The sequence below is a fragment of the Equus przewalskii genome, chromosome 10, assembly GCF_037783145.1.
Source record: "Equus przewalskii isolate Varuska chromosome 10, EquPr2, whole genome shotgun sequence".
NCBI lineage: Eukaryota > Metazoa > Chordata > Mammalia > Perissodactyla > Equidae > Equus > Equus przewalskii.
In genome coordinates, this window is record NC_091840.1 from 6,560,295 (window position 1) to 6,581,590 (window position 21,296).

At 40.7% G+C, this 21,296-nt stretch overlaps 1 protein-coding gene across 2 annotated transcripts in view; it reads left to right on the forward strand.

The window, feature by feature from the left end:
* Positions 1–1,653: 1,653 nt before the first annotated feature.
* Positions 1,654–21,296, forward strand: part of GRB2 (growth factor receptor bound protein 2) — a 62,136-nt gene continuing 42,493 nt past the window's right edge. Inside the window, exons 1-2 of one of the 2 annotated variants that reach the window (XM_070561497.1) lie at positions 1,654–1,964; positions 8,980–9,194. In XM_070561497.1, coding sequence (XP_070417598.1) covers positions 9,117–9,194 — 78 coding nt within the window. In that variant the 5' untranslated portion in view covers positions 1,654–1,964; positions 8,980–9,116. Of the gene's footprint in view, positions 1,965–3,000; positions 3,232–8,979; positions 9,195–21,296 lie in introns of those variants that run through there. The other variant, XM_070561498.1, reaches the window with a different exon arrangement.

Consider the following 21,296-nt stretch of genomic DNA (forward strand, 5'->3'; position numbering starts at 1 on the left):
GAGCTGCACCTCTTCCTTCATTTTTTCCTCCTCTCTGCCCGGCAGCTGTCTTTCCCTTGTATTTCTTTCTTTTTTTTTTTCTGGCCACCATTGTAGAACAAAGTATCATAGTGGGGTAAAAAAAAAATGGGTTTTAGAACAAGACAGGCTTAGCTTCAAATCTTGAGTCTACTATATTTGGGTTTCCTTGGGTGAGTTACTAACCTCTCTAAGCCTCAGTTTCTGAGTCTGTAAAATGGGGACATTATCCACCCTGTAGAACCACTATGATTTTAGTATATACCAGGTGGTAAATAAATGGTCCTCCTGTTAATTTCACCTCATATCAGATCTACTGCTCAGAAACCTTTAGAGGTTGCATATCACTTGACAGTGAAACTTAAGCCATACATCTTGGCCTTGTCTCTCATTATTCCTTCCCCTAAATCCTAAACTCTTGCCAATCTGAAATATTGGCTGATTCCATCACTCTTTCCTCTCTGCTTTCACACTGCAGTTCAAACACCAAGTCCTCCCTGATTACCTGAGTAAGTGGCTCCCTCCTCTGCAGTCCTACATGTAGTTCAGTGGCACTAGGGCCAACCGTTTTGCCTTGCAGACTAGGCAACTCTGCTCTAGATTACAAACTGCTGAAAGCTAAGGCCTTGTCATGTTCATCTATTACCCTGCATAGTGCCTCAAGTGCAGTTGATGCTCCATAAATACTTGGTGAAAGAACAAATTCATTTTCTTTATTTCAATGGCTTGTCTTCTCTGTAGAATCAGATGTTTGGTTACTCTCATCTTCACGCTATTTTGTTGGCTTCCAGAGAGCACATTACCATTAGATGCGCTCTGTTCTCTCCTTTAATTGGAAAGAGATTTTGGAACTGAAAAATAAGAGTTATTTCTCCAAGCCTCACCTTCTGCCACTCCCTCGTACTCACCCCGCCTAGTACAGGAATCAGACTACTTAACATTGCGCAGAACACGAGTCTTCCTCCCGCCTCCTTTCCTTTGTACGTGCCTGCCGTTCCCTTCTCCGGGAATGCCCTTACCCCGCCTTCCTTGCCTGGAGAACTCCTACTCATCCTCCAAGACTCGGCTCAGACATCACCACATCATCTCCTCTGGGAAGGCTTCTCTGAGATGGCCAGAGTGGCGACCCCTCCCCCCACCTTTAAGCTTCCTTGGCATTCCCCAAGTAATTCTAACAGTAGTTATGGCATTGTCTGCTTTTCCTCCACTCTTCTAGACAGTGAATTCCTTGAGGGCCAGGATTTCTGTTCGTCGTTGTACCTTCTCTACCTTGCTCAGTGTTTAGCATGCGTTAGACACTTGATCCAATCAATGAGCGAACGAATCTGTTAATTCATCTAACACTGCAGAGTTTGTTTGGAACAGATTCTCAAATATTTCAAGACTTAGTCCTCTATTTGGAGTGCTTCATGCTGGAGATTCGCCGCCCTCCTCCCCCAAATTGCCTTGGTTTGGTGGAAGGGGAACAGAAGTGATCACGGTGTGCATAAGAGTTACTTCTTCTGTGCTGAGCTGTAATTCACCTGCTCCGGCACCGACAGGGTTACAGCGACCCCGGGGCGGAGCCAGCCCGGTGCCACCTGCTGCAGGGCGGTCTGGCGCATGCGCCCTGGCACCTAGATAGTCTCTACCTGCGGGGGCCTGGCCGAGGAGGAGCGCTTGCGCTCTAGGCCTTTTCCGCCTGGGGAAGTCTCGCGGGGGCGGGGCGGGGCGGGGCGCCGCGCGGGGAAGTTCTCGCGGGACCCCGACGAGGAGCGGAAGCGGGGCGGCTCTGCTGCTTCGGGTACCGGGCGGCGGCGGCAGCGGCGGCGGCGGCGGCGGCGAAGATTGTGGCGGTGACGGCGTCGGGAGCAGACGCTGCCCTCGGGGAGCAGCAGCGGGGTCGGCGGCCGCTCGCACCGCTGCGGAAGGCCCGGCTGGGCGCGGAGCGGAGCAGCTGCGCCACGGTGAGTGCGGCAGGCGACGGCGGCGGCGCTGCTCCGGTGCCTCTTCGTCCCCGCTCCGCAGCGGGAGTCGGCCCGCGGGGACCGGGCCCAGCCTACCGAGGGCCGCTGTGCCTGGGGTTCGGGACGGCAAGGCCCGAGCGGGGAGCGGAATCCCCGGGGCTCCGGGCTCCACGTTTCCCGTTTTGTGGCGCTTCCTTCCTGGGGACCGTCCTCCCCTGGCCCTTGCCTGGAGGCAGAGCCCCGTCCCCGGGGCAAGAGGCCGGGGGCTCCTAATTAAATTTCGTGCCTGTTTCATGAGGATTTTCGCAGAAGGAGCCCGGGAGAAGCCCGAGAGCACAGGGTATTCATTCTGTGAGTCAGTCTGACTCGGCCCGGGAGGCGGGGGATTCGCAGCGGGCTGCGAGTGTGGTGATTGATGCTCCTTCGACCTGCACGGCCACCACGTCACCATCTCCTGGTGTCTGGGCCGAATTTTGGGAAGACACCCACCAGCCCTGGTAACACCGTGAGTTAGAACGTTTGCTGCTGGAGCCGCACGCGCTGCCTTTACTTCTGTCGCTCTTTTTTTTTTTTTTTTTGAGTTACTTTCTGAAAAATATTTGTCAGGAAAAATAAGCAGCAGTTGGTTGAAATACTCCGAGGAAAGATTTCAGTGAAAGAGGAGAGAGAAGCACTGGTCTTTTTCGTTTGCAACGCTCTCCGTATATGTGATTGTAAGCCATGAGTTACATCTCGTTATTCCAGGCTGGGTTCAGATGCTATAAAAGTACAGTTTGCAGAGGAGCTGACGTGCACTCGAGGTCTATTTTTTGGTACTGTTGACTCAGAAAACAGTCGAAAAGACACAACGAGAGAAATTAGCATCAATCTCTTTCGCTTTTCTTGTGCGTCTTTCATTTTGTACTTCTCCAGTTGTTGCCTGCTCTTCCTTATTCTCTCCATTCTATTGCGGACGCAAAATGCTTACTGGTATAATGCAAGTCATTTGCCCCCTCCCCCCGCTTTTTTTCTAATCTACTTCCCCTTCCTCCTTATTGTCCCCTTTCTGCCATAATTTTTCAGGGTTTCTGCACTTGGGCGCAATTCGTTTTCTCCCTCAGTTAGATTCCGTTTTCTATCCCGGGAAGATACCCTCTTTCCTGCTTTATCCTTTACTTTTAAGCGTCCACTGTGTTCCTTCAGTCAGCCAGAAGGGTTGCTAGAGAGCCATGCTAGACTTGAAGTTCTCCCCCTGGGAACGGGGAGGCTCAAAGAATTGACTTCATCCGTAAGTAATCAATACTGCCGCTAGGTCACTAGTGTAGCTTGCTTGTATTATTTGTGTTTTAGTTGTTTTGTTCACTTTAAGATCATGCTTTTGTGCTTGATCTGCTTATGCTTTTCTTTCTTTCTTTCTTTCTTTTTTTTTTTTGACACTTTTCTTTCTGTGTCTCTTTTACATTAGGAAGGAAGAGTGGGTCAATTGGGGGCTGTGTGACTTCTTTTTGGCTTTTAGTAGGAGCGGTTAATGTTAAAAAATGAAAACCAATCACCTATATTACAATAGAATTAAGATAACATGAAACACTTAAGGGACTAGAATTTATTTAGACCATTGATAAAGTGAAGCTTGCCTATTCTAATAGCACTGGTTATTCTTTACCAGGCTTTTTAAAATCAGGCATCTTTTCCTACATCTGTTATAATCAGCCTTCTTTGTTATGGTTGTTGGATTTTTTTGACCAAAAGAAATAGCTTTATTTGTTCTGTTGCCCCTTTTCTTGTTCGAAATTTTCTGAATCCCAAAACAAAAAGGAAGGAGTTAATTCTTGTAATTGGCTTTCTTTGATACTAAAAGCAACCATTTAAATGCTTGAGGCAGTTTACTTCCTCAGCCAGTGTATTCAGTTTTGAGGGATTACTAGGTTTTAAATACTACTAGTTGATGGTACTTAGAGATTTTTCTCAGTAATTCCTGTTATCATGTTGCATGTTATGCAGCAACAGTTCTAATTGTTACCTAGAGCAGAAGAGTACAGGATTTTGGAGAAATGAAGTGGTAGAGAATAGAGACCCACCATGCTCTCCTGAGAGAAATTAATAGTTACTTGTACAATTCAGAACTTTGTGGCACTACTGAATGGCCATTGAGAGTCTTGTTTTTATTTGTCAAAGTTCGCTTTTTCCCAGTTTTACATTATTTCCACTTTATGCAAAGACACTGTAGTGCATGATCTGGAATGCAAAGTTTAAAATCTGGTTAAGGTACCCTTATGGTACAGCGGTGATTCTGAAAAGTTAGCATGCGTAAGAATTACCTGTGAATCTTATTTAGAATTAGGTTCTGGGCCCAAAGCCACTACATCGCAGAACTCCAGAAGGCACCCCACAGGGAATCAGTCTCTGAATGGGGTGATTTTGATGCAGCTGGCCCAAGGCCCAAAGCTCTTGTTAGAGAATGCAGCTGTAAAATAATGAGACTGGAGTATAGCTTTAAATTACTCAGCTTAAAATTACACTTTCTCTATATAGAGAGTAAATATTTAAAAGCCTAATAGAATAAGTGACTATAGATGTGATTAATTTTTATATTTGTAGACACTTGAGCATTGTTAGGACTGTGATAATGGAGCAATTTAATCGTGAAGTTTATATTAATGGGACTGTTAATTTGCCTACCGTAGAGTTCTTCTGCGTCTGTGTGTAGGTGGAAGTTCTAGATTTATTATGAGAATATGCGGACCAAAGTTTGGAAAGGGACTGGTGATGCTAGTTAAAACACCTCTTAGCACTTTACGCCAGAGACCTTGCTAAGGCCTTTATAGGTACTCTCTCTTTCACTCATCAAAATGACCTTATAAGGTAGATTCTGTTACTATTCCCATTAGTCAGCTAAGAGATACAAGGGATTAGAGAATATGAATTATTTCTCCATTGTCACCCACTCAGTTATTAAGTGGTAAAGCGACGGTTGAATCCAGATCTTAACTCCAGAGCATCAGTAAGATTTTAGTTTTTTCTAACTACAAAAGTAATACATGCTTATAGTAAAAACAGTGAAAACAGAATTGAGGTGTATAGTGCGGAAAGTAAAAATGTTCTATGATCTCGCTCCCAGAGGTATCCATTGTTAACCTTTTGAATTTTTTCTTTAGCACACACCGATATATATTATTTTGCTTTACAGAAATGGGGTAAACTGTAATTTTTCTGCAGTTTTTTTAACTTGATAATATATCTTGGTACTTATATAGAAAGGTATTCCATGGATATTGATCAGGTATAGATGTATTTTGTACATGGTATTCTGTCACTTTTTCAATGAGATAAATCTGGGAAGTGGAGTTGCTTATTCAAGGGTATGTATTTTTAAATTGTCAATAGATACTACAAAATTATTCTCCAAAAAGATTGACATAATTAATTCCCTGCTAGAGTGTAGGCTCTGTGATGGTTTATTATTATAATCCAGTACCAAGCACATTATCCGGCATATCGTAGCTGCTCAAAATGTTAAATGAATGAACACTGAATAGAGTAGAGTCTGAAAGTCTCTTTACTCAAGAGTATTGCAGAGACTGGATATTATAAATCTTTAAAAAATTTTGCCAATTGGTAGGTGAAAGAAATCTCATTGTTTTAATTTGCAGTTTTTAATAGTGAAGTTGAACGTCTTATCATATGTTTTAAATAGAATCACATTTTAACTTATTTTCAGTGGCTTAATGTGGGGCTCTGTCCAAAAGCATTTCACATATATTATCTATATTACCTAATTTAATGCTCAGTGAACTTATAAAGCAGATGATATTATCCTCATTTTACGGATAAGAAAACTGGGGCTCCTTTAAAAGGCTTGCCCACAGTTATAGCTGGTAAGCATCAGGGTCATTACTTGAACCCCAGGTCAGCCTGACTTTAGAGGCCATGCGGACTTAACACTAAGCTATTGTGGACCAGCAAGTATCGTGTATTTTATTTTTTGTGAATTTTGGGAAGAACAGAGTTAAATAGAAGAAAGAAAATAAAATCCTGCAAATACCTTCAGGAGACTGCATTTTAGGATACAATGCATATTGCTTGAAATGAACAATTCAGGCTGCACTTGCCTTCTTAAGATTGACTGCTTGTGATTGGCAGCAGAGGTGTGTGCTGGTCGCAGTTTAGACCTGCTCTCATTTGGCTTCAGCGTTAAGTGTACTCCCAACCCATTTTCTTGGGAAATGAACAGCAGCATCTACTCTGTTAAAATCATTATACATTGTGTCCACTTTCGGATTTCTTCCTTTTAGCAATTAGTGTTGTGCATGTGATAGAATTTTTTTGTCTTTAATGAAACACACCCTTTTGAATTCCTTTAGCTTGTGTGCTCTTTTCTGTGGAGAGCCTAATAAGCTGAGCTCTTCAAGTTTTCTGTGTGAGATGCTAATTTTTATTTGGCTCAACCACAGAAGTATTGACTGTGCTTGGTTTTCATTTCTGTCAAACTATATCTCACAAAGCAATGGTTACTTGAAACATAATTTTCGAGAGTGTTGGTCTGTTAAAGCTTTTTCTAGGAGACCTGTGGTAGGTGAGTAACGGCAGGAAAATGAGTGTTGAAAACTGTCTTGGTTTTTATGCTATGGCTGTTCCATTACGCTGCAGTTGTATGAAATCCTGAGCTGACATGGAAGTTTATGCCGTTACTGCATAGTACCTTGACAGTGACAGTGCTTTGGGTTTCTGTCTGGTTTCCGTTTCTCAAAAATGAAACTCATTTTTTTAGATCTGCTCAATTATTCTTCAGCTTCCCATCATCAATACATAGTCCCAACAGTCAGACCTGGAGACCGATGTAAATAAATGGTCAGGTCAGGGTGTGGAAAATCCTGATAAGCATGTAGCCGAGATTTTGGAGCATTTGTAAAAAATTAAAAATAGGTACACACATTGGAAAGTAGGTGGATAAGGAAAAGCAGTTATTAATGCCAGGGAAAATTGAAGGATTGTACTAGAAAGGGAGGTTGGTTGTAATACATTATTTAGCTCACCAGTGAACAGAATTTCTAGCGTAATACTGCTGCTTCAACTGGAATATGTGGTATCACTGGATGGGGCGATTGGGAAATTGGGTGGAACAGCTAGGTCCTCATCTTTCAGGTGATGGATTATGGCTCGAATAAATTAAGAAACAGCAGTAGAAGCATATTATTTAGAAATGCTGTAAGTAAATACAGGGAGAAAGCTAAAAACAAAATAGAGGGTGCTTGCTCGTGGGTGTTGGGATAGGGAACTGATCTTTTTCATAAGCCTTTTAGTACTCAGCATTTTAAAGTTATATACGTGGATTAGTTTGATAAAAAGTAAAGTAGCTGCAGAGAGTGTAAGTAAAGGGTGTTTAAGGACACACAAAAATAAATACTCTGAGACTAAATCTTCTAATTTTTTATGTTTGTTAGAATTCTTTCTTTCCTCTCTCAGAGGCAGTGTCTTGTAGGGTATCCTTGGTATGGCCTGATAGAATAAATACTGGTCAGGGTTATTAGTTTACCTGCAGCAGAATGTTTGGCTTTCAGAATTTGACTGAAGGACTTTTTATTACCAGGTGATTTCTTTCCTTCTTCGTAATACTCTTTTCCCTCTAATGTTAATATTCCCAGCTGGTTTACTGCTTAGTCTGTTTGCAGCTATGCTTGATTAATGCCCCAGTTGTTAACTTTAGAACAAAAGAGTAATAATCACTGGTGCCCCTCAAATGAGTTCTCTGCTAGGTGGTAATTATCCAAGAAGGGTGTCACTATAAATAATCTGTCCCCATTCTGCCAGTGTCAGTGTTGTTTTCTGCTTTTATTTAGCCTGTATGAAAACAGTGACTGATCCAACAAGAATGGGACTTTATTTTCCTATAGTTATGCAAAAGTCTAGGTTGTGTCCCATATTCATGGCTGGAGACTCTGCCACCACGGTGATTGTACTGTCCATGGTTCACCATCACCTGGTATACTACCTAAGGGTTATTGCAGAATCCTTACCTGCAAAAAATGCAATTTGGATCAGTTTAGTACTCTCCTGGCTCTGGGAAAAGCAGCTGTTCTCAGGGTAACTGTGTGAGAGACTTCTGTTTGACTTTCTGGCACCATCTCCCTGCACTTTCTTTCCCCAGATGAGATATCTGGCAGCTCAGACTCTGAAAGACAGATTCCTTTCCAGTGTAGATTAGGACTTCAGCTCTGCTCCTTAGGCTAGTTAGAAATAATGCGAAGGCTACTTCTGGAATGCTGAACCTGGACTCTATTTCAAGGGCTGTTGGGGACCCCAGAGTCTTGGGGGTGTTCACGGGAGAGGGAGCCTTATGCAAGAGCAGGTCTCCACCAGCAAAAGGCTTGAGCTAGATCTCCTTTCTCTGGTTACCTGAGCTTGCTGGTCACACTTGGGATGTGGTAGAGGGAGGGCTGCCTGTGCTCAGAGTAGCAAACTGAACACAGGCATTCTTGGGTTCACTTTCCCTGCTTTCCTAGGAGCAGACCAAGGTTTAGTTTCTGAGAACTGTTAAAGCAGCTCTGGACCAAAGCTCGCATTGCTTGCATTTGACTGGATAGGGGGCCCAACATTTTCAGAAAATGAGAAAGGTTGGCAGGGAGATAGGCATATACTACTGAGAAAAGTAGGGTGCTATGCCCAGAGTGAGGCCTTTCTTTCAGTGGTCTGCATTTGGTGCCTAGAGAAGAGTCTAAGGGGTGAGGGAGGAAAGGTGGAGACTGAACGGGACTCCAGCCGGTTCCTGCACACCGCGCACACCCAGCGGGAAGGAAGAGGAAGTGTATTCTGGAATAGCTCAGGCAGCTGCCGCCATTGGCTGGGAGGCCTGTCAGTCGCCTGGGGGCTGAGGCTGAAAAGAGGAAGGAGGAGATCAGGGCTCCTGCCTGGAAGGGAGGGAGGAGGGCTGAGCCAGATTGAGCCAGGGGGCGTGGGGGCTGGGACAGCAGGCCGATTGGCAGGGCGGGGCTGCCTTCGATCCTGGCCACTTCTCTCAATCATCCCTCTTCTGATACAGGGTGGCATTGTGGGTCCCGGAGTGCAGGAGGAGTCTGAAAAGAGAGGCGAGGCTGAGCCCAGACTGCTGGGTTGCTTCAGCAGGGAAGACTCCCTTCCCCCCTGCTTCAGGCTGCTGAGCACTGAGCAGCGCTCAGAATGGAAGCCATCGCCAAATATGACTTCAAAGCTACTGCAGACGACGAGCTGAGCTTCAAAAGGGGGGACATCCTCAAGGTAAGCGTTGATGCCAAGTAAATGCTGAGATGGCCTCTGCCTGTACTCACATACCTTCTTTTGCCCTGATAACGTGTAAAGAAGCTGGCCTTGCCCTTTTATCACTGCCCACTTTTAACATTTACCATCGTGTGTGGTTTGGATAACTGAGATAGATGCTGAGTAGAATATTAAATATGACTTAAGAGGGTTGGTGTGATATATGGTCTTTAACTGCCTTTGTGTGAATGCCTCGAGTATTTCTCTTTGCTTGTTGATATTAGTAATTCAAGTAAAGTCAAAGCAATATGATTATAGTAAGGAAGTATGAGTAGATTGATTTACTTTGTAGAGTTTTATTAAAAATTTAAGTATTTTTAAAAGACCTAAACTTGAAGTATTTATGTAAAAGCACTCAGTCTTATTTTACATAATCAAAAGATTTTTGCATTCTGCATTGTGATCCTAGTTGGTTACAAGTTAATTTCTAGTTTAGAGAGGTGGTTAGAAGTATATACCAAAACTCGTTAAAGAAACTCAGTGTATTTTTATTCTTTGTGAAAAACCTAATGGAGTTCTAAATAATAAGGTTTAACTTGCTGTTGTACAAGTCAGATTTCTATTTTCTTAAAAGAAACTTGAGGAGCAATTACCCCATATTAGACTCTAATTGCAAAAAAGAAACCTGCTGACAGTTTAAAAATAAGCTTCTTTACAGTTTGCAGCTCATTTTGAGCCCCACTGTTTACATGAGGATTCTCTTTCCACCTGGCACATGTTAATTATGTTGTTTACCCAATTGACTGGAGCAGCTTGCCCTTTTGGATGTGTAATTTATTTTTACAGGAGTGGGTGTTATCAAGTAATATGTCAACTCTAAATGAGGAAAACCTGAAGTTTAATGTTTGCATATTCACTCTCAAGTTTTGACATTTTTTCTTCTAAGCCTTAGTCTGATTGTTGGAATTGGACACCATTTGTTTACTATCCCTGAAATAAATTATTAGAATTTTACAAAGATTAAGAAAGTGGAAATGTAGAAATATGGTCCTTTATGCAAGGACTGGTGGGTTTTTTTTTTTCAAGCTATGCAGATCTGTGGATAGTTACTATTTTGCTCTCATTGCCTGAGGCATAGAGTTCTACTCTGAAGTTATCTGCGCAGTAGTTTCTGAATGTTAGAAATGTAGGTTGTACTTCATAGAAGGTGATATTGAAGAGCCCTTTAAAGAGAAGAAAACTGTGTGTGTGCGCTTTTCAAAGGTGTCTTTGTGACCCCCAGCTTTTTGAGGGTATTCTCAAAGTCAGCACTAAATTGTCAGAAAGCAGACAGAACCAGCTATGGGTTTTAGAGTGACATACATCTTCTGTTTTCTTAAGAGGTAGAAATCAGAGCAAACATAACTTGGACTACTGAATTACTCTGTATTATTGGTGTACAGAGGAGGTAATTTGATGTTTTCATAGGTGATTACTGTTTTCAGCAGATAACGCTCTCGTGATATCGTAATAAGATTAGCTACTCAAGTACCCACATTTGTAGCCTGTATAAAAACCTTTGGGAGCAAAGTTTGTTTTTTTAATACAAACTTAGATTTCTCCAGTAAGCTTACCCTAGAAACTTAAACCTGGAAGCCTGGTAGTTCATATTTTTCTCTGTCTATCCCCATTGCATAGTTAGCACTAAAGCTACAAATTGAAACAAAACTAGGGATTTGAGGTCTGTTTTTAGCAATTTTTAGAGAACTTTCCCCATTTACTATCACTGAAGTTTGTCCTAGACGTAGACCATGAACATTTCATGTTTTCCAACTTAAACTCTTGAACAGGTGTAAAACCCTTCTCTCCCATCATTACAGAATTACAGAAGGTGATACTGTTTAACATTCCCCCCGAAATATTTGTGATGGGAGAGAGAGTGAACCAGAGTGTTCACGTTTACTTTCAGATTTTCTTTGGGGAGAGGGAAAATACATGTATTTGGTTCTTTTCAATTTGGTGGATAACTGGCATGTGAAGTCATAATGCCATTATTGCTTTTGAATGGTGGCCGTTAGCTGTTTGTTAGTAATCTTGTGACTGTACTCCAAAAAAAAAGAATGACGATACAGTAGTTGTCCTTTGTCTCATAATTCTGTGAAACAGTTGAGTGAAGAGGAGGGACATCACTTTGTCTTAAGAGCTGTTAGTTAAAAAAGCAGTGTTTTCTTCATGTGATTATTCAAGGAGTAACTGGCTTCATTTGAATGGCTTCGATTTGATTTGATAACTTTCGGATGTTAGTTATGAGCCAAAACATGTTTAGAAGTGGCTGGAATAGCACTGACCACCAGTTTAACTTGATCAAAATAGGGATGTATTTGTCCTCTCTTAATAAAGGGGGCATGTGCCTGTGGGTATTGAATACATTTTATTCGAAGATAAGGAAATAGAAAGGGGCTTAGTCCTCTGCCTCTGACTAGAGTTCAGAAAGATTACATCCTCTCTCTGTCTTGGAGTTCCTGGTTGACTTTTGGTTAATGTTGACGCCTGTCTTCCAGCACACCACTTCCTCAGTTTCTATCTACACATTGAATGTATTGCCCTTGGAAGAGAGAAGAATAAAGACATTTTACTGGAAGCCTAAAACAGAACAGAATGCTTCAGTATATCTGTCTTTGTTACTTTCCCTCTTATAAAAGCTCGTGTTTTTCTTGGGGAGGGGAGGGCACTGGGCCATAGCAGTGGAAGGAATTGCCTTTCTATTGCAGGTTTCAGGCCTTGCGTGGCTGAAATGAACCTAACCCCTACCCCCACCCCGACGCTGTTGCAGGGCTGACTTGAGACAGTACCAGGGGTTCTCCACTGAACAAGTCTCCTGAACAGTCTACCCTAGAGCACACAAAATGTCTGAGCTTACCGAAAAGTTGCATGTACCATTTAGGGGCTTATGTACATGTACTTCACATAAGGCTTCATAGGAATTTAGACTATTTTGAGCTGTCAAACCTATGCTCGTTCTATTCTAGAGCTGGCTTCGTGTTTTCCATCAAGGGAGACCTTCCAGTCTAGAAGAGAACCTACAGTGGATCATCTAGGTGTCTTCTGCTGTGTCTGGCTACTGCCTTTGCCAGTTTCCTAAACTGCCTTAGGTCCTAAACTAAATAGGTCCTGGGTTCGTACTCAGATCTTTGAAGTGTTCTTTGTCTCAGTGCTGATGACCCTATTTCAGTGTCATATTTACTGAGCATCTCCTTGAGCCGCATCCTGCAGTTAAGTTGCTTTGAGAGTTGGGGAAGAAATGTAAGATGTACTTTCTCCCTTTAGGAACTCTAAATTCAAATAAGAGAAGTTGATTAATATGTGAAACAGTATATGAGACTATAAAAAAATTAGAGGATTTTTAGAACAAAAAAAGACTTAAAATCTCGTAATTTAGGCTTTTATTATTTTATAGATGAGGAAATGGCGGCCCATAGAATTAAATAATCTGTCCAAGATCACAGACTCTTAGCACTTAGTAGTGAACTAGTATTTAATGGAATGCTGAAGTTGTGTTACATATGTAACTGCCAGAGTAATTTAGGAAGGGAAGAGATTGGTAAGAGCTGAAGTCAGAGAAAGCTGTGTGGAAGAACTATGTGGAAAAACTAGACCTTGTGAGATGACTAGGACAGGGCTAGGAGAAGAGAAGGGAGGGTTGGGAGGAGGTTTGTGCTTGTTGTGTTTGAGATAGGAATGCTAGAATAAAGTTATAGACTGTGACATGGTGGAAAATAAGGTAGAATTGGAGCCAGACAAGAAAACCCACTAAGATCTTGTCCTTAAGAAGCCTCTGAAGGTTTTTAGCTGATGACGAACGTGTGTATCATGGATCGCAAGAAGGAAGCCTGGAGTCCCAGCCTGGAAGGTTGCAGTAATTGGCTGTGAGATAAGTGCCTGCATAGGCATTGGAGACTAGGAATGAAGAACTGGGGTGGTTTGAGAGATGCTGAAAGGAAAAATAATGGGTTTTCTGCCTGTCAGCTGGGGGTATTTGACTAAGTCTCCTGTGTAATGAGAAAAGAATGCTCATGGAGTGGGCTCCTGAGAGCCAGGAATCTGAACTAGGGTTTGATTGGTTACAGTTTTCACAACAGCTATAAGTTCTAAATTTCCATACGTGAGTCTCATTTCAGGTGTTTGAATAATCAAACCTAAGAAATAAGAGGTTGGGGTGATTTTTTATTTCTTCACTATTTTAAAGTCCTAGTATCAGTATGCTTTTTGGAAGCATTTCTTTGCGTGTTAATAAGAATTCTTTTCAGTCTTGTTGACTAAACCCAGAATATTGCATTTGATATTTAAGAATGAAGACTCTTTGAGTTCTCTTATGGCAGATAATTTGTTTGCCTTTCATTATGTTCATTTTTCCCTTGTCATCTGAATGGACATTTCCAAATAGGTGGTAAGAATGAACTTTCAGTTCCTATACAAGACTCCTTTTGGGGATCTAGCCGAAGAACCCCCCCATTCCTGTTTGGAGAAAGAAATGAATAAGGAAATTCAGTGTTCCTTTGGGGTCTTTCACGTTTCACCTCTGTAAGCTATTAGAGTTGAAGTCATCATTGAATAGCTACCATGTATGGAGCATTTACTATATGCCATGAAGTTACATATTGTTTCTAATTTGGGGCACTGAAAGGTTGGCAGTATTAACACCATCTTACTGATGCAGGAACAGGCTCAGAAGTTGAGGAACTTCCTCAGGTTTATACATCTAGTAAGTGGCAAAGCTGGGGTTTGATCTTAGGTCTGGCTGAGATGCTCCCTCTGCAGTACATTAATGCTCACTTAACTGTCAGGGATGAGTAAGCCAGGAACGTAAGGTATCAGCAGTCTTGCTTTGCTCACCTGCCAGGTGTGGGCAGCAGCCTGTGGCACTGCTTCTGCTGAGTGACTTACTGGACATCCTATCTGAAGTAAGTTGACTGCAATAGTGAAAAAAATGGAAAAAAGAAAAAGGCAAGGTCATTTTGCTGTCAGATTAGCAAAGATGATAAAGATTGACTCCACCCCCTATTGGCCAGGGTCTGAAGAAACCTCCTGCGGGTGGAGGTTTGTACCAGTACAGTCTTTCCAAACAGTGGCTTGGTGATATATATCATAACACAAAATGACCCAGGTTTTCCGCTTTAAGAATTTATTCTGGGGCTGGCCCTGTGGCCGAGTGGTTGATTTCAACGCTCTGCTCTGGTGGCCCAGAGTTTCACCGGTTCGGATTCTGGGTACAGATATGGCACCGCTCATCTGGCCATGTTGAGACAGCATCCGACATGCCGCAACCAGAAGGACCCACAACTAAAGATACACAACTATGTACCCGGAGGCTTTGGGGAGAAAAAGGAAACATAAAATCTTTAAAAAAAAAAAGAAAAGAATTTCTTCTAAGAAAATTCTCAAATAAGTTTTTAAAAATGTAGACATGAGGATGTTTATTTCAGAGAATCTATGTCACCTAGAAACGAAATTTCTGCAATTAAATTATGAAATACGATCATTTAGAAGATGCATTTCAGAGATGTTAAAATGTGTGGAAAAAAGGCATCTTCAAATCGTGGAAATACTATATTAGCAAAACAAACAGCAACAACCCTAAGTAGCCCATCAGTGGGGGGCTGTGTAAACCGATTATGGTGCCTGTAAAATGGAATTCTGTGAAGGTATTAGTGTCGAAGTAAGTATATATCAACAAAGAAGGTCTACACTTGCACAGAGAAATGTTTAAATGGATCCTTTTTTAAAAAGTAATAATGTAATTAATATGTTTACTGCTTAGTATGTCCTTGCACTAAACCACGTACTGTTGAACTTGTATTCCCTTTTAATTCTCAGAATAATCCTATCAAGACAGGTGCTGTTATCCCCATTTTACTGATCAGGAACCTGAGGTTTAGGTTAAATAACGTGCCCAAGTTCACAAGTTAGGATTCAAATCCAGGCCGGTTTGAGTCCAGATTCCATGTTCTTAACCACTACCCTGTAGGGCCCTTTAGACCCAAGTGAGGTCAAACTAGAGAGAGAGCCCATTTAGGGAAAATTGCTCTCTATTTCTGTTTGCTTATTAAATACATAGCCTTCTTCCTGAATGGTCCCCTAAGAGGTAACAGTTATTTCCAAGGGTCTGGGTTTCAGGTGATTTCCACTCCTTTTTGGTACTCTTTTGTGTTAGTTTAATTATCAGTTTTATTAAAACAATACAGTTATATTCACGTAGTAAGTAGTTAACATTTTGTATCTGCTGTACCAGGACCCATTTTCCTGGAAGTTGAAGTACACTTGGTGAGGGCTTAGTTGGTTTCTTAACGACTGAGGTTTAACCTGCTTTTAAATCTTTACAGTTCACTGTGGTTATGCTTAGTGTCATAAAACTTAGAAGTCTTTTAAAAAGTGACTCACAATCACTTCTTGGGGAAAATCTTGGTCCTTTTGGCAGATACTCCCTCGGTTTCACCTCCTTGTCGATGTGGAATGAGACACCTGTCATATTGTGGTAAAGAACATGAGCCTCAGTGCTCCAGGCTAGACCTACCTTCTTTGAATCCCAGCTCTGCTGCTGGTGGATCCTGCATTGTGATCTTGGACAGTTTACTCTGTGCTTTGGTTCCCTCATCTGTAAAATGGAAACGGTAGCATCTACCTTCGTAGAGTCACAGTGGGGTTTAAAACTAATATTAGTGTGGTTAAAGCAGTGACTGGCATAGGGTAGACAATAATGCTAGCTGCCATTAGTTTTATTAATGTTATTCACGTGCACAACTTTGCTAAGAGGGTGGCTGTCCAAGCCCCAGCTCGGGTAACCATTAAGTCACATAACTCTACCCGTAAAACTGGCCTGGTGCTTGTCCTGATACTACCTCAAACTCAGCACTGTTCAGACCTTGACTCAGAGCTCAGCTGAAAGCACGGTATTGATGGAGGATTGTGTGAAAGACAAGTAGTTTCTGTGCTAGGGGAAAAGAATGTTAACAAACCAACCAAGCCCTGACCAGAGACTTTTAACTTCCTGGAATGTCGGTCAAGGTAAAATAGATGCAAAATGTTAGCTGCTTTTTTTTTCTTCTTCTTCCTTTTTAAAGATTGGCACCTGAGCTAACAATTGTTACAAATCCTCTTTTTTTCCCCTGCTTTTTCTCCCCAAATCCTCCTAGTATATAGTTGTATATTTTAATTGTGGGTCCTTCTAGTTGTGGCCTGTGGGACGCTGTCTCATCATGGCCTGGTGAGCGGTGCCATGTCCACGCCCAGGATCCGAACCAGCGAAACCCTGGGCCGCCGAAGTGGAACGTGTGAACTTAAGCACTGAGCCACGGGGCTGGCCCCAACTACTTTCTATTTGAATATAACTTAATTTTTTAAATAAAACTGATAAATTTCTCTCAGGATTACACCTGAAAGCAAAGAGATGGGTATGTGTACAGTGTCCTGTTGGGGGCCTCTCTTTTGTAGACGTCTTTGGCTGAGCGGTGCTTCAGGATTATGCTGTTGGCTAACGTTAAGACAGAAGAGACAGCTTTGGGAAGAACTTGTTATTGTATTTACTGTGACAATATTAAGGAGTCTTTCATTATCTGTAAGTGTCCTCGGTGAGCACCTGTGGGAGAACATTCTCTCTGATCTCAATACCAGGAATAGGCATATTTTCCGCCAAACAACTTTTTAAAATCTTAAGGATGCTGTACATAATGCTTTCTTTCTTTACCTCTGGGAGAGCTTAGAGCCTACCTTGGTGCCATTTCTAGCAGTAGTTCTTGTATTTTCTGTCCTAATATTTTTATCAAAACACATACTAATTATTAGCAGTAAAATACTGAAAAATTTTTCTCACCTTAACAATGACTTTAATTTTTAACTAATTTATTTATTCTTTAACAGTGGATTTTTTTTTTGAGGAAGATTAGCCCTGAGCTAACTGCTGCCAATCCTCTTTTCACTGAGGAAGACTGGCCCTGAGCTAACATCCGTGCCCATCTTCCTCTGCTTTATACGTGGGATGCCTGCCACAGCATGGCTTGACAAGCAGTGCCATGTCTGCACCCGGGATCCGAATTGGCAAACCCCGGGCCGCCGAAGCAGAACACGTGCACTTAACCACTGCGCCACTGGGCTGGCCCCTAGGTGTTATCTTATACACACATTCTTATAGTGCTATAATTGTAGTGGACTTAAAATACAATATATGTTACCGTTTTTCCATATTTTACTAATTATTCTTAATGGTTTAATATTTTAAAATATTTTTAAAGTTAATGTTCTGTAATTGACTAAACTTCCCTATTGCTGGATATTTAGCTTGTTTCTATTAATAATTTAGTTCATAGTCTCAAAGGAGGCTTTCGATATACAAGTTGCTCTATTGTCCAAAAGGGTTGAACAGATGACCTACTTGAGATCAAGTTAAATGAGAATGGCCTGTAATCTTGTAGCCAGAATACATAATAATAGTGCAGCTAATGTTTGCTTTATTCTTGAGTCTCCTGTAACATAGAACATTATTTCATAATTTGACAGTTTTATCAGACTGGAGCACCAGATGTGTGAAATGATTAAACCTCTTTACTTCAGCATCTAAGGCACTCGACAACAGCACATGGTTTTTCTGAAGCACATTTTATTTTGTTTTTTCCTTCAGGTGATGAATTGGCTGTTATAGCTGTGTCAGGTTAAGTTAATAAGTAATTTGATAGCTGAGAAATTTGGTGTGTATTCATAGATGTAGTTTTAATTCAGTTTTACTTTTTTGGCTAAATGAATCCCTTCTAGAGGGAGATCACCCATCCTAACTCCTGTTTGGAAAAAGATAGGGAGACAGACAGACCAGGCTTTGTTTAGTTGATGCTGCAAATGGTTAGCTTTCGAGCCAGGAGGCCCCGCTGAGAGCTTTTGAGAAAAAAGGAGAGCGACTTACTGAAACATCCTCACCTGCATGTACTGCAATATAAAGAAAAAAGAAGACTGTCATGCTGGTAACAGGTGGTTTTCTCTGGGTGTTGGGATTATGGAGAACCTTCACTTGCTATAGCATACATTTCTATAATGGATGTTTTTACAAGCATATATTAGTTTTATAATCAGAAAAGCAATAAAAAACAAAAGCACTACAGTAGTTTTCCAGATGTCAGCGTACAAGTCAATGAACATTTTAGGGCCTATTTTCTTTCTTATAAGGAAAAAAAATCACTGTGTAGCTTCATGGAGCAAATTTGTTTCATGTTAAGACTTCTTGGTGCAGGAAGCACAGGCATCTTCCGCATTACCTAGGGTTGTTACATAGACTTCATGTAGAGTATGCGATGATAAACCAGAAACATGCTCAGCCCTTTTCCTTAGAGACGACCAGATTTGCCCTAAAACTGGTCTGCTGCCCTAGCTTATCTTTTCCCTGTACCTGATATAGAAGTTACGTGCTTTCTTACGTATTTAATTTTGATTTAGGTCAGTCTCCAAACTGGATTAAGATTACCAATGCAGCAAATTGCAGTTTTTCCGAGGTTTAATTATCTATTTCTCTTTTTATTTGTCTTTTGTCCATATTTAGTTCTAGTGAAGCTCACATTTTATTGTTTTATCAATGTCTATAAAATGTTTTGCTTTGAAAAGTAAAATTAAGAGGCAAAGTAAAGATTTGAAGTTGTTAGTGGCTTTTAGTTATCTATTGTGTGTTTAAAAATCAGGTGTCTTCATTTTATTCTTTTTAAACATTTATTAGAACTATTTAAAGTGTAAAAGAAAGGCCATACACCCTCCTGTCATCCTGATAACTTTTTTGGAATTAAATAAATAAATGTCACACTCATTGTTAGAAAATGTAAAAGGCAAATTCTCTTCCCAGAGAAAGTCACTGTTCCATTTTTCTGTAACCTTTCAGGAAAAAAAAAATTAATGAATATAGCCGTAGTTACTTTTACTGTGCTTTCTGGATATAGTCAGAAACACAGTGAAGCCGTATTGACAATTTTTGTAATGAAAGTAAGCAGGTACTTCAGCTGTGGAAGGAAGGATGGAGTTTTTGTTGAAGTGTACTGTACTTCTTTAGAAAACAGCAGTAGCTGGAAGGATTTCTGTGTCAGGCTATTAGAGAAGATCATAATGATTAAGACTTTCTCAGAGTCACATGTTAAAGCTGAATCAGAATAGACCTCAAACCTGAAATGGCTATAAATTTTCCCAAAAGTTGTGGTAATATTGTCCACATCAGATATCCAAATGAATGTCACCAATGGCCTCACTTAGTGCTGGAAGTGGAAACTAGTAGCCCTATAGGTCTTTCTTCGAGATTAGTTACTTTATTGGTCTCCTTCTAAATTTAGATTACTGGTGTAGACGGAACCAATACTTTAAGTTCTCATTAACTTGGAAAGTCATACTCTATGTGTTCAGAAGCCCTTTATCTGCCTTCTTTGAGTACCTAATATAACTGCACAGACCTCTTGGCTTTTAAGATGGTAGAAGTAATTTTATAAAGTTAGTTATTGGTTTCTTGGTATTGTGTATTAAAGTGTAAGATTTCTGCATGTTCTTTCCCACATACCTCTCCTTCCCTATTAGATATTAAGGACCTCACAAAAAGGGCATGCTTCCCATCTGCATATTCCCAGATAACCTGATGAAAAATTATTCTTGATTACCTGCTTTTGGGTTTGGGTTTTATTAAATGAAAGAATAGCAACCTCAATTTGAAATGAACTATAGTATATTTTTTCTTTTAATATAGGTATTTATAGCTATAAATTTCCCTCTAAGTGCTGTTTTAGCTGCATCCTATAAATTTGGGTATGCAGTTGTTTTTGTTTTCATTCATCTCAAAGTATTTTCTAATTTCCCTTATTTTTTCTTTGACTCATTTGTTATTTAGGAATGTGTTGTTTAATTTCTACATATGTGTGAATTTCCAGGAATTCCTTCCATGATTGATTTCTCTGTTAATTCTCTTGTGTTTATAGAACATACTTGGAATGATTTCAGTCCTTTTAAATTTATTGAGGCTTGTTTTATGACCTCACATATGTTCTGTGCTGGAGAATGTTCTGCTGTGCACTTGAGATGAATGTTTATTCTGCTGTTGTTGGTTGGAGTGTTCTATCCATGTCTGTTAAGTCTAGTTCGTTAATCATATTTTCCTTGAGTATGTCATGATAGTTGTAGGATTTTGATAAATTCTTAAGACAAATTCCAGTGTCTTGGTGAATCATAGCAACCAATTATTGACTATCTCCTAGATGAATGGTACTATGCTTAGGGCAAAGGGTTCAAGATACAGATAGCATTTAGTAATACATTGCTTTAAGAGCTGTGCTAGGGGTATGCACTGGGTGTTCTGAATGAAATAGACTTAGTAAGACGTGAGTATTGAAAAGTTTTCTGAGATAATTTAGAAACGCTTATGACTGCTCTGTCCATCCAGATATGCCTGTCTTACTGAGAACTTCTGTTTCTAACATTAGCAAAGCTCACTATCCACTCTGGAGAGTTGTTGGAGTTGTCCTAGAACCCTTAAACTTGGAAGGTTAATTGCCTTTCAGTGTGTTTGGTAGTTGTAAAAGTATACGTGAGCCATATTGCTAACAGCATGACACGTGCAAGAGCTTCAAAGTAATTATGACACTTCTTTTACGTTTTGTAAAAGACTTTAGATAAGTGCCTTCAAACTCAGGCTTCAGGCCCCTAACGCACCGCTGCCTTTTAAGGAAATGTTTTATGGAAATAGGTTTCTACTACACATTTGTATGTGGAAAATATTGAATAGCATTTTTAAGTGGGGCTACTTTAAAGTAGAATTTTTCATGTATTGAAAATAGCGTGAACCGTACACCAATGTGATAGTGACTTCAGAAATGGAAAGGATTAAGCCTTTTATTTTCTCCATCAGCAGACTGTGAATTATATTTAACAAGTTTGTGTGTAGTCCAGAGTGATATATACCTGAAAGCTGTTATCCAGATATTAGTTTCTAAAGTTTAAAAAGTCAGTGGTCAAAGAAGTGGAAAATGGAATACCTTTTCATGAAACCTTAGAAAGAAAATTGCTAAGTAAATAAAGAAGCTCAAGGCTCCTCTTCATAGACCTGAAAACATTTACTCAATTACTATTGTTTATCAAATATAA